The 13880-nt window shown below is 46.0% G+C and overlaps 1 protein-coding gene across 1 annotated transcript in view; it reads right to left on the bottom strand.

Annotated features, from left to right (window-relative positions):
* Positions 1-788: 788 nt before the first annotated feature.
* LOC120850533 (long-chain-fatty-acid--CoA ligase 3) overlaps positions 789-13880 on the bottom strand; it is a 72688-nt gene continuing 59596 nt past the window's right edge. Inside the window, exon 15 of the mRNA XM_042292787.1 lies at positions 789-1101. Coding sequence (XP_042148721.1) covers positions 944-1101 — 158 coding nt within the window. The 3' untranslated portion in view covers positions 789-943. The remainder of the gene's footprint in view (positions 1102-13880) is intronic.

Here is a 13880-nt window from a genome sequence, read left to right as displayed (position 1 = left end):
AGTCGAGTGGTCACGCAGTTCTCGTGTCCAATCTACGAGCGGCGCTCGACTGTCGCCTGGCGGGTGGTTTCGATCCCACAATAACGTCATCAAGCTTTATGAAGGCAAGACTGAAAGAAATAGGCCTCTTTTATCCTCACAATCTGACCGCGACAAAGAAGCTTCTGAATCAGAGGCTGTCTGTGCGAGTATACTTGGGCCAGACTAGGACCAGTACTCCTCTGCAAAGTTATGAACATTCCAACCGGATATCGTTTCATGACCCATTTAACGTTGGCGGCACAGGATAGGCACCTGGTCACGTGGCCACTTGTTCTAACTCCGTGTTGAGAGGATGAACGATGCTCACATTTCTTGAATTTTCTGGCGAATTTCATTGCCTAGTAAAAAAATGAAGGCAAGTTTACTCCGTTATTAACGTTAAGAATTGAATCTAAGTAGTATTTAGCGAAAGCAGAAAAATATTTTCATGGTCCTTTTAGACATCACATATACTAAATAAAAAAAAAGTCGCTTCAAGATAATTTGTATAAGAAGATCTAGTTTGTTCATAGTACCAATCGAACACTTATAAAGAAACGAACGCAGAAACGCTCATCAGAAGTCGTCCTCCAGAATAATTGGAAGCGCACCAACGTCAATGCGCGTCTTATGCGAAAGATATGCGCCTTCTCTTTTTGGGAAACCAAAAGTACGGCGGTGTTTATTTGGCTTTTCTGTTCTTAACATGGAGAAATAGGATATACCGACCGCGTCCTCTTCATAAAGTGCCGCAAGAAAATATAAAAACAACAACAACCGCTCGATGCCTCGTCTTTCAAAGCCTCCTCTAAACCCAAAAATGTCCACCGGCTCTGACTACGAGATCGCTGGCGCGATGGTCGACGGCGAGCTTGCAGGCTAGCCGTTTTGGCAAGGCACGTCTGTGGCCGGAACCAGTGTTCTAGTCTCCCTTGTACATGTCCTTGATGTCCTGTACGTAAAACGCCTGGATCTGAATACGACGGATCTTGAGCGCCGCCGTGACCAGTTCACTCTCGGGAGTCCACGCCTCTTTGCAGAGCTTGTACTTTCGCGGGATCTCGAACTTGATCAGGCCAGCTGAGTATGAAACAAAAGAGTGCAAAAAGTGCAAAAGGCAATGTGTAGCAGTTGTTTGTGAAGTCACGTGATCATACAGTTTCACACTAAGTCCGACTGCAGCACAATCTGATAAAATAATTACAACTTCTACAAAAGAAAGAATTAATATATGGGTGATTTCATCTGAACTGATGCACGGATTTAGGGTCAAATTTTTAATTTTGACAAAAAAAAATATATGTTTTGGGGCATTTCCTATAATAAAAGAAGACGCAAACGGCAATTTTGTCGGATTTTTTGTTCTCAGGTTATAAACCGTCGAACCGGCCTTAAAGGAAACTGACGTTTTTCTAGCTTATCAGAGGTGCCATATTTCACTACATCCCTTTTCCCTACTTTTTACGCTGCATCTATACCACTTTTTGGGAACACTCTAGAGATAGGCTTTTTTGTGCTAATTAAGCGTGTAGATCACATTCTTAATGATTTTTTTTTTGTCAAACCACCTCTCTGCGACGATGTTTGACGAAGTTCAGCAATCTTTGTTGTGTGACCTAATCAACATATTTTTATAATCTTTATATCACCGTAAAGATCCAACTAAGCTCTTTTTTTAGTATAATTTCAATATTTCGCGATAAGAATATAATGCGCTACACGTGCCTAAAAAACGAAAATTTCGAAAAACTGGCAAGTTTAGGGTTGATTTTGTAAAAAAAAAAAAACTTTTTATTTCTTTTATTTTTTGTTCAGAGTAAGTAATATAGTAGTCTATCAGAAACTACCAACAGAAATTGTAATATATTGTTTGTATGGTAGCTATTAAGACCCGAATCTCGTGCTATGAGCGTTTTGAACGGGACTTCGCAGAGGCGCTTTGCTGAGCAGAATTTTGGCCTATGCAAGGTTTTCTATTTATCGTTAGCAGTTACCTCAATATCCAACCATAAACATTAATCAAATTTGGAGTAGTGTACTTAAAAAAATTTACTTCGAAGTCCGTATCCACAAGTGCGGGGCAGAGCGCTTACTTCCTCCCAATACTAGGGAATGCAGATCGTCAGAGAATTCCTCTGGGGCCTTTTGCCTTCGGCTTTGAGTTTGAAATACCCAACTTGACATGTAATTGTCATATTTTTTTATGTGAAACACATATGCAGTGCATATACATATGTACGATTTAGTATCTGACGCTTAGGAAGTATGGTTTATGCGCGTGCGGACTCTTTCGTAAAATAACAGGCATTTCGTAGCTTGTAAGGCTTCCAACGTGTTAGCGATGTGTTTAGGTTTCTTTTCTATTTTCAGTGATTCATGCCGGGTTACTTAGACGTTTTCATCGACTTAAGTTTGTCCGGGAGTCTATTGTTAAGTATCTTTTCTGTCAATACTTAGGGCGAAGCTCACACACCTTGCAAATCACGCCAGTGCCAAGTAAATAAATATTGTTAGGATAATTATTATTGCTTCACTGGCTTTTACGCTCAGATATTGAGGTAAGTACTAACATTAAATAGAAAACCTTACGTAGGTAAAAATTCCGCTCAGCTGAGCGTCTATGCGAAGTCCCATTCAAAACTCACAGCACGAGATTCGAGTCGTAATAGCCGCCATGCAAACAAATATATTACAATTTCTGTTGGTAGGTCCTGGCAGACTACTATATTACCTAACTGTAAATAAAAGATGAAAGAAATAAAAGCTGTTTTCTTTTTAAAAAATCGACTTCAAACTTGCAAGTTTTTCTAAAAAAAAAAGAGTTGCAAGTTTGAAGTCGGTTTTCTATAAAAAAAATCCCACCTTTTATTTATTTCATTTTTTATGAAATAAATAAAAGGTAATGCCGAACTAGAGCGCAGCTCTTGAGGAGGAGTAGGGGAGGGTATGCTCCTCCTCCCCCTCCGTACAGTGCCCCCTCCTCTCCTGATCCCCTGCTATTTAGCTGGAGATGTTCGCTCGGGATATTAACCAACATTTTCTCGAGCGGAAAAATATTTCCACTATGTTTCACGTGACGTCACACGTGACGTTACAAGGGTAAAATGTTTCCGCTATATTTAGCGGAAATATTTCCCCACTAAATATAGCGGCAAAATTTTACCCTCGCGACGTCACGCGTGACCGCACACGTCACGCCTATAATGACGTCACCAGGGTAAAATTTTCCTTCTAAATTTGGCAGGAAGCTTTTCCGCTAAATTTAGGGGAACATCTTCTGACCATATTTAGCGGGAAATGTTCAGTTCAGTTCAGTTCAGTTCAGTTTATTTTACCTCAAAGGCATTTCAAATGAAATGCATTACATGAGGGGGGATCAAATGACATATACAGATGGATCACCCACATGGATGGGTCGTCGCGTGTGACCCTCATGGATCACACGCGACGTCACGTGTGACGTCTTTAGGGGAAACGTCCCACAATGCAACGCGCGGTAAGCAGACGGCGACGTCGCTCAACCAGGAAAAGGGCGATGTTTATTTTTAAACGAGTGGCGTAACAATATTTTGTACTTTCATTAAATGTCGCCTAGAATCAATCCCTGACCTTCATGATCTAGAAAACGCTCATTAGTTTGTCTCCCCCACGCAATGACAGTCCCAGAAAAACAAGCAGAAAAAAAAAAAAAGAAACTAGCAGCGTTCGCTTCCTCAATTCGCAACAAGAGAAAGCGACCATGGGGCCGATAAAATGTTGCCTACGTTCATCGTAGCCATGCATGCCCTGGAGCTGGCAAAGCGCCGGACACATGCCGAGTCCCAAGTATTGTTAGAGTTCGGATGTTTCCCTCACAGCAGCGATTTGACACGAGCCACTACCCGAATATTTGACGAGGCACGTATTGTCACGAGCCCCAATTGCCCTTTCCGGAAATATACGGTGCCCCAGCGTCTGCTTTCCGCATCGTAACATTCAGATGTACGGCACGTCAAATTATCCAGGAAGCGAAGACGAAGTTGATGTTGGTATTACACTTAGTGATTTCAGGACGCAGAGAAGACAGAAGAAAAGCAAAGCAGAGTATGTGAGGACCTTCTTTCCTGTTCGCTTTATTATTATTTTTTTGTGTGTGTTTCGAGCTTCTAATGATAAGAAATAATTAATCATGCCGCAACCACAACGTACAAAGCGTTCGAGCCGGCACGAGTGTACGTCCGAACAGCGTCACAATTCGCTTCGTTGCGAGGCTTCCTCGGATCTTCCGGAAAGGCCGCGTTTGAATATCCTCCACCCGGGTACTCGCTGCAAATGCGTCAACGCTGCGGTATAATAGTTACTATCTGGGTTTCCGAAGGAGACATTGAGAAAGATAAGGTCTACTTTTCATCCTCGAAATTCCACCAAGACAAAGAATCTTCTTGGTCGGTGGCGCTGTGCGCGAGTATACTTGGAGTGTCGTATATGTACAGGGTGTTCCGTGTAAGTGTAGCCAAAATTATTTTGGTGCGTTTTAGAAAGACGAAACCAAAAAAAAAAAAAAAAAAGTTTGTTCATTGCTTGGAGCAAGTCAAGCTATTTTTCTTCCTTTTCCCAATTAACGAGTTCAAAAGGATTAATTAATAAAATATAGAAATATTCAATTAAAAGGAGAAGTTCCAAACAGAAAGTTGTAGAGCGTTCTCAAAAAAAAAAAAAAAAATCTGTGGTTTTTATGAAGAAACCTTAATATGGTTCTTTTTTGTGGGCTACAAAAAAAAAAAAAAAATCCAGCGAATCACAACAAAAAAATTTAAAAGACATGTGATTTTACCTTTGCGCGTCTTTGTATTGGCCGTGGTTTGAATAAACTAGGCCCGCGTGCTGAATAGATAGAGCGCTGTTGCCAAGGCGTCGTTGACGAATTATAGCTGTTTTGTGTTATTTTTTTAGCGAGTTTTCTGTTTAAGCTTGGGAAAACGAATTGTGCTAGAGATTTCTTGACAAAAGCCACTGAACTGGATGTTTCTGAGGACGTTCTACAACTTTGCCACCAAAACGTTTGCTCTAAATTTAATACCTGAAAAGTTAATTAATTACGTAATTAATTTGTTAATTGACAACAAAAATATAGCCTGACTTGGTCCAAGAAGTAAACAAACGAATTCCTCTGGTTTCGTCCTTCTAAAGCGCCCCGAAATATTTTTAAACGTCGGCTAAAGTTACGTGGAACACCCTGTATAGACCAACTCATCTCACTGACGCCACGCCACAGCGGTGGCGCTGCTGTCGGTAGTACTGCGCATGCGCAAAACGCTTCCCTCCTCCCGAATTTGGTTTCTGCGCACACGCAGTGCTCACACCCGGTGCGGGCAAAGCGGGCTTGGTTTGTAAACACTGGGTTCGTGTATACTAGGGTGTATACTGTACTCCGTTTCCCTTTGTGTTCGACCGTAGGCAACGCGTTCCGATGGAGGCAATCCTACAGCGCCAAAGTTGTATTCGTCGTGGCCCTCGTAGTCTTTGTTTGTTTGCCGTCGTCTGCTAAGTGAATCACGCAGAGCGAATCCGCCTTGATCGTGCGCATTTCCCTCCACGTAATTGGTTGGGCCAATGACGGCAAACGCACAAAGGCGACGTGCGCCGGGATGGTGCACATGGGTCGCTGCTGGCCTGGCTGCATCCAATTGTATAGCCTTGGCTCTGGTCGGACTTCAAATCATTTGAAACGGAACATAGTGCCTGTATAAGCTCGAGTTCAGTGAGAAACGTTCCAATTAAATATTGTCGCGATGTTCCTTTAAAAGACGCCGCAGAGCGCGAAAAAACGAAGCGAAACATAGTCCGAAGGCGCGAGGGGAAGCTTTCTATTACGTATAGCTGCCGCTGGGACTCCAAAGCCTATACATTGTCGCCAATGTCAGGAAGCGGAGGTAGAGGCGCTACGGCGGCCATCTTGGACTTGTCACAACATAGGCCGTATGGTGTTTATTTATTTTAATATAAACCGAGGTACTTATGAACTTGTCGCGTGGTGGCTACCCCGGTTTTCTTTTTTTTTTTTCGGCATTTGCAAAAGAAAAAAAAATTCTCCAGGGAGACATTATTAAATGGGACAATTGGAATTTACGAAACTAAAACTGGTTCGTTGGTGTTTATTCTTATTAATTAGGTTACTACTAACAACCGAAAAGTGAGTTGCGCTAGTTGGTTTATAAGTGGATAGAAGCGCCGATGGACTGGGACAAAGTGAAGAAGGTGACGACAAGACGGGGGGGGGGGGGGGGGGGGGGGGGGGGGGCAAAGTGCTGCTTCGATTGATCATCGGTATATAGCCCTGTCCGTAGACAGTTGCAATTGTTTTCTCGTCGTGCTCTGCTCAAGATATATATATATATATATATATATATATATATATATATATATATATATATATATATATATAATTTTTTTTTCGGGCTTTGTAGATATGAGCTTCATTTTTACAACATTGTATCAATAGCGGTCGTAACTTCTAATCCAAATTTCACAATTAGTGATGCTATCAAAAATATCTAGACTACGATTGCAATAACTTTTAATGAAAAGTAGCGAACTAATATTACAAATTTCCACAGAAAGTATATATATGAAGAGTAATTAAATGAATGTAACTGCAGTATGGTGCAATTTGACTGAAGCATTTTTTTTCTCAGAGTCTCTAATGATGACGTCACGCGAGTTTCGCTTCACACGTCACAGTGCTCGGTACTTCGACAGGCTGGGAATTCAGGGGAACTCCTCCCGCCTCTCTCCACTTTAGCAGAGCGAACGCTTCAGAGGAGGCGACCTAGGGTGCCTCAATGTCCTTCTGTTTAGGGTGATGCCACCCTCTGTAGTACCCGATGCCGACAGCACGCGCTCATGGGGAAAATACAAAGAAATCGACGAAAACAAAATGTCGCCATAGCACAGTCAGCGCCACAGACGCGTGCAGGGACACGTTCTTTCCCACGATTCTGAACAAAAAAGAACAATAAAGGTGTGGAACAAAATGGCCAGATGTCTCCACCCTAAGCAAAGTGCACATGAAGGCACCCTAAAGGCCCGTTCACACTCTTTCGACCGACTTTGATCTAGAGAGACTAGACCGGTTTTTAAGCCTTTTGCGACTTCTTAGGACCGAATGCGATGCAGCGGAGCTGGTCCTAAGAGGTCGCAAGAGGCCTAAAAACCGGTCTGGTCTCTCCCGGTCTAACTCGCTCTGCTAGAGTGGAAGGGGGTGGGAGGAATTTGTCCCGATCTCTTAACTAGCTGTCACTGACTATAGCCAAGAATCACGGCTAACAATTACGGAGGGATACCGGAAGATAACCAACCTCAAAACACGACTAGACAAAAAAAAAAAAAAAAAAGAGAGAAAAAAAAAAGGGATGTGCGCAAGGAGAGTGATTACGACGTTTTACTCGCTCATCGTTTTTGAACGCGTCGCATTTTGGAGTTTTTTGCTTCGCCGTTTGCCGGGATCCAGACTTGGGAAGTAATCCGTTACAAGTAACGAATTACTTGTGATCCGTTGCTTTTTCAATTAATTTTGTAATTGCCACGTGACTTTATTTCGGAATAAATTTGTAATGTAATTTTGTTCCAAAATTTTGGTAACGGGGTACTTTAATTACTTCTTACTTTGAAAAAAAATATGAGCATAATACAGTAACTGAAGCAATACGAGCAGAACATTCAGCAACATGAAGACAGCAAGTCCAACAAAATAGAAAACACCAGGAAGGGGAGAACGGCCGAAAAGAACACACGATGTTTTGTATGACCGGTCACTAGAACCACTAGAGAGAGGGCAAGGCATGTACAAATATACGAAAGAAAAAGGTCGAATAAGACAACGCCAAGTAGGCTCTCCGTCGCCTTTTCATCGTGTTTTTCTTCTTCTCCCGGGCACGAAAAAGCCCTTCGTGTTTATATGTCTGTCTTTTACACCGTCCCATTCTTTCCAACTTCTTCGACGTCTCCCGCCACCTACACAGATATCAAATGCGGGTCCGTACCCCTTTGATTCGCGGGTTCACAATTCGCGCAACAGTCGATGTAGCTTCGCGCAAGGGGGTCGAATTCTCTTTGTCTTTGGTGTGCGCTACTGTATTCTAGCACGCTTTTGAGGCACGGCTGAAAAGCGCCCGGCGCGAGGCTCGGAAGAAATGTCCCCGGAAAAAAAGGGTCCGGAAGAAAAGGACCCGGAAGAAAAGTGCCCGAAAAAAAAGTGCCCGAAAAAAAAGTGCCCCAAAAAAATGTGCCCCAAAAAAAAGTCCTCGGAAAATATGTCCCCGGAAAAAAAGGCTTCAGGTAAAAACTAGAAAAAAACGTTCCCAAAGGGACATTTTTCCCACTTTCCTGGGTTTTCCCTTATTCTCATGGCCTTCGGGCGGTCCAGTCATTGTCCAGTCAGAAGTCACCCATGTCCACACTCGTCGAAATGCAACGCCGTCTTCACAACTTCTGCGAAAGGTACGCCGCTGGAGCAATCGGAATCGAACATTTCATATGTGTCGTCGGCCGTACGATCCGCTTTTGACTTGTCGTGGTCGAGATAAGATTCATTGAACTGCGCAGGTTTATTCTAGTATAGCAATACACGTAGGTGCGAGTCGTGCTGTGTCCGGTCGCCATCTGGCAGAGAGAGGGTCTGCGCGCGGAAGCGGCGGGCAGAGTCCAGGGTCACCCGGCGGCGGTGACGATGATGATGACGGCGGTGGCGATGATGATGATCTTCCGACACCTCCCCCCACTATGGAAGAACAACACTCACACTTGCCCAAAGAGGTCAGGTGGACGACTCATACGTCCACTCCTTGTGACGGTAGGTGCCACGGCCGGTTGCAGGTGTCCTCTTGTTCGCCGCGTAGTGCCGGTGGTCGTCTGCACCACGTACGAACGCGGTTGTGGCGCTGGTCCTAGAATGTGGCCGTAAGACGCTGCTCCCATCAATTCTGACCGCAGTGCCGTCAATTCTGACCGCAGTTCTCGGTGGAAGGTTGTCGAGCTCACGTGTTCTGCGGCGCTCGTCATTGTGTTGGCGCATCTTCTCCTTGTATGAGGCATTTCTGGAGTGAAAGTCGGTGGTGTCTCAGCTAGGTTGGAGAGATTCTGGTTTTACTGGCATGTCTGTGCGCAGTCTTCGTCCCATAAATAGCTCCGCTAGCGCGCAACCTTCGATTTCCGGGGTCGAACGTTGGGCCAGCAATGCCCTGCGGATGTCTGTCGATTTCTCAAGGAGTTGCTTAGCCATTTGGACTGTCCTCTCAGCCTCCCCGTTGCTCTGTGGCTAGTACAGGCTTGACGTTGATTGGGTCACTCCCCATTCCTTCAGAAACACAGCGAATTCGCGTGAGCCAAATTGCGGTCCGTTGTCTGTTTGGAGAATTTTCGGCGCTCCATATCATGCAAACATTGGGTCGACGACGGCGATAATGTCCCTGGTCGTCGTACGCCCCAGAGGTTCCCGGTCGAAGAACCTTGAATAGCAATCGACAGCAATCAAGTAGTTACTGCCTTCGTGGACGAAAAGGTCCATGCCGACGACTTCTCACGTGCAGTTTGGCAGTGGAGTCACCAAAAACGGAGTTTGACCTGGTTTCCGGTGTTCTTGACAAACAGGGCACTTTCGGACGAAGCTATCGATGTGGAGCCCAATGCTTGGCCACCAGACTGATTCTCGTGCTCTGGCGCGGAATTTGGACACACCCTGGTGACCTGTGTGAAGCTTCTCCAGGACATCGAAGCGTAGGGATTCCGGTATGAAGAGCCGATTGCCCTTGAACAACAGTCCGTCTAGCATGGCTAGTTCGCCGGTGCCTTCGTAGAATTGGCGGACTCCTTGAGAAGGCGCCATTTTACCCGGGCATGTCCGGAGGGTGTACTGGATTACCCTCTTCGTTACCGGGACTGTCTGTAGCTCATTCTTAATGCGCGGTTGACCATTACTTGGGAGGCTGGAGGCTGTTTCAGCGTGAAGAGCTCGTACTCTCAGGTGTTGCGTTCCCTTGTACGAGAGGCTGTGTCGGGTAACGGCTTGCGTGAGAGCACGTCGGCTGTGTACATAGCTTTTTCCGGAACGTGCTTCTATGGTGTACGACACGTGTTCGGAATCGTTGCAGTCGTGGGCTTAACTCGACGAGCCGCTTTGTTGCCATGAGGGGAAACAGCGGTTTGTGGTCTGTCTCAGTGTGAAACTGCAGTCCTAAGATGTCCATGCGGAAGTGATCACATGCCCATGTGATCGCGAGCGCTTCTTTCTCGATCTCAGCGCAGCGTTCCTCCGTCTCAGTGAGACAGCGCGGTGCATAGGCAATGGGCAGCCGCTTGCCGTCGGTCTCTTGTAGCAAGCCCGCACCAATTCCGTAAGATCATGCGTCCGCTGAGACTATGAAAGGCTTCTTCGGATTGTAGTGCGTCAGAACTGGCACTTTAGCTAGAGCTTCTTTGACTGCTTCAAAGCTTCGCTACTGGTCGGGTTTCCAGAGCCATGCAGCGTCGGCGCAGAGGAGATCCCACATTGGCTTCGTTGTGTGTGCCAGGTGTGGCAAAAACTTGGCAAAGTGGTTTGCCCTCCCCAAGAATAATCTCAGTTCTTTCACATCTGATGGTGGTGTAATCTGTGTGATCGCATCGACCTTTTCAGGATCAGGTTTCACACCTTCGCCGGAAACGATGTGGCCTAAGAACTTGACCGTCTGCTGTAGGAAGGCGCACTTGTCGATGTTGAGTGTTACGCCGGCTTTGCTGAGTCGTTCGAAGACTTTAACCAGGTTAGCGTCGTGCTCAGCCCATGTTCTCCCCCAGACCATGATATCGTCTTGCAGACAAGCTTGGCCTTCCACTCCCTCAAGGACTCTCAGCATTTCGCGCTGAAAAAACTCTGGTGCGGTCGAGATTCCGAAGGGAAGGCGAAGAAACTTGAAGCTTCCGAACGGCGTCAAAAATGTCGTGTATTTCTGCGATTCCACTGCCAGAGGTACTTGCCAGTATCCAGCTTGAGCGTCGAGTTTGCTAAAAACTGCGCCACCGGAGAGCTTCGCCAGACATTCGTCTACGGTGGGCATGATTACGCGCTCTCGGACGAGGTACTTGTTGAGCTCGGTGTAGTTTACGCAAATGCGCAGTTCGCTATTTGCTTATCTGCGACGACCATCGGAGCGCACGTCTGTGGCCTCGGTGACGCGTTCTATAACTTGGAGCTTTAGCATCTTGGAAAGCTCATTCGTCACAGGTGCTAGCATCGCCAGTGGCACCCTCCTTGGGAACGTAAGAGCAAAGGGCTTCGCGCCTGGTCGCAGAACGACCTTGTACTCGGATTTCATATTTCCAAGCTCTGAAGTCAGCTGAGAGTACTTGGCAAGTAGTTCGGAGATGTCTTTTGTGCGGCTTGTCTCACCACTGACGTTGAGGAGCTGTGGGAGAATTTCGAGAGATCGGATGGCGGGCCTTCTGAGGAGAGCTTTCTGGAGGCCTTCAGGTACGAAAACATCCTCTTGAACTTGTTCACCGCCCCATTTCATTGAAGCTTGGAAGTCTCCAGTGGTTGAAAGCTTCTGATGACCAGGACCGAGAAGTGCTCTTTCTGGCTTTCGCAGAGGGCCAATCATTTCGCGATTGTAGTCGCTCGGTGCGATGGCAGTGACGTCGGCGCCAGTATTGACCTTGAATGTGATCAAGATGCCGTTCACTGACGGGGTGATCTCCAAGCGTCATGAGCTGAAGTGTCTTCAAGTTCGCCGAGGTGTACCCCTTCCACTTCCGCTGTGCGGCGAGCTGGGTGAGCGGCTGTGGAAGTACCTGGTCTCTTTTGATGTTTCGAAGACAGGCAAATGGAAGCGTAGTGGCGTTTTCCACACGACCTGCATAATTGACCGGATGCCGGACAGGTTGTCTTGGTGTGAACCGAAGCAGTGCCACCATCTGCATGGCTGGCGGACACCTAGTTCATCATTTCATTCCTGATTTTGTAACATTGCACCTCACCTGTTTTTGTTTGTCTTTCATTGTGAAATAAACTTTTACTAGACTTCTAGCCCAAACCAAACTATTGTGTTTGGGGGAGTTTGAGAGAAACATGTGTACCATTTCCAAATAGGTAAAAAGCGCGATACTGTTAGCACGCACAAGCGATCCTAGTTTTTTTTTTCAAATCTTTTCTTATAGAAACGAAAGGTTAATTTTCATCAAAGTTATTATAGGTAGTGAAAGTGTTTTTGGGCGATATAATGTAGATCGTAAAATTTCGCTCCAACTAATACCCTAAGTAAAATGTGAAAATGCGCCGATGTCGTGTTCGCGCTAACAGTGTCGCGATGTGTACCTCGGGGAATCGTATATACTTCCCTATTTTTTGGGGTCGTTTTTTTCTACTTGTCACACAATGCCTTTTTTCCCAGGGACCTATGACCAGACCAGCTGAATGCCATGAGGATGAGGGAAACACAGAGATAGAGAATCCTTTAGGGACATTTGTTCCTACTTTCCACCTGGGGCCTTTTTTCCGGGGATATTTTGTCCGGGGACTTTTTTCTGGGGACATCTTTTCCTACACCCGCCCTCCGCTCCCCTGGCATCCAAAAATGTTGGTATGAAAGTGAGAACCGATGAACAATCGATAACCCGCAAATGCCACTTTTTCTCTGACTGGTCGAGTTTCCGGTCATGGAGTGTCCGTCGTCTCCATGGCCATCTCTTCATGAGATGTACTATCGGGGAAAAATGAAATGCGAACAGAGGAGCGCGTGGCTCGCGGTACAGGCTGCGCCGCCTGGAAGTGAGCCTAGGGGCGAGGGTGCGTGGCCTACTCCGATGTGTTCACGCTCCTCGATTGGCGCTCCTCCAGCTTCGGCAGTGCGCCTCTTAGTGCGCTGAAAGCTATCACCGCTATCTTTGCTGGCTCAGCGCGTGCTGTGCAAAGAAGCTCGCCGCACTCGCCGAGCAGGCGAAGATAGCGGTGACAGCTTTCAGCGCACTGAGAGGCGCACTGCCGAAGCTGGGAGAGCGCCAATCGAGGGGCGTGAACACATCGAAGTAGGCCGCGCACCCTCGCCCCTAGGTTCACTTCCAGGCGGCGCAGCCTGTACCGCGAGCCACGGGCTCCTCTGTTCGCATTTCATTTTTCCCCGATAGTACAAAATTCAGAGCACTGATGAGAATGGAAATCTAGAGTTTCAGTGCATACCTTGTTTGCCGAGAAAACGCAAATTATCATCAGCAAGAACAAGAAACTCAAATCTGCGGAAGCACACCAAGGTAAGCTGGGACGCCTGTATTTTGCATTTGTTATACAATTTAACGTTAGAACCAAGTTTCTCTTTTCTTGAGAATAACAGGGGAAACACCCGAGTCAAAAGGGAGCTTTCGTAGATCGCTTCTTTACCTTCGGATATCGTAGCGGAGGTAGACGCTGCCACTGAGCATGCGCACCGTTAGCTTTGTCTGCACAATTCCAGGGATCATTTCCGGAAGCCGGAGGCTAGTGAGATAACTGATGTGGTTGCAGCTTTCGGTGCCTTGTCAGCTTACGGGTGAACAGAGCGCACCCACACTCTTTCTCTTAAATACAATATTTCATTTTTACAAGGACTACCATAATACGGGCGTATGAGCAATGAAAAGTGGTGTTGGAGTATATTTTTGAAAAATATCAAAATGTTTTTTATTGTTTTTTGGATAAGAACGCGGAAAAAGTAACATGAAAGTAATTTGTAACGTAACGAGTAAAGTAATCTGTTACTTTTCAGCGAAAGTACCGGTAATCCATTACATTTGAGGCTCGGTAGTTCGTCATTGTCATCCATTACATTTTTCAAGTAACGAGCACAAGTCTGACGGGATCGTTCCATAGTTGG

Source organism: Ixodes scapularis, unplaced genomic scaffold, assembly GCF_016920785.2.
Source record: "Ixodes scapularis isolate PalLabHiFi unplaced genomic scaffold, ASM1692078v2 PGA_scaffold3__209_contigs__length_174095766, whole genome shotgun sequence".
In the NCBI taxonomy this organism is placed as follows: Eukaryota; Metazoa; Arthropoda; class Arachnida; order Ixodida; family Ixodidae; genus Ixodes; species Ixodes scapularis.
This window is presented reverse-complemented; position numbering and strand designations above follow the sequence as displayed.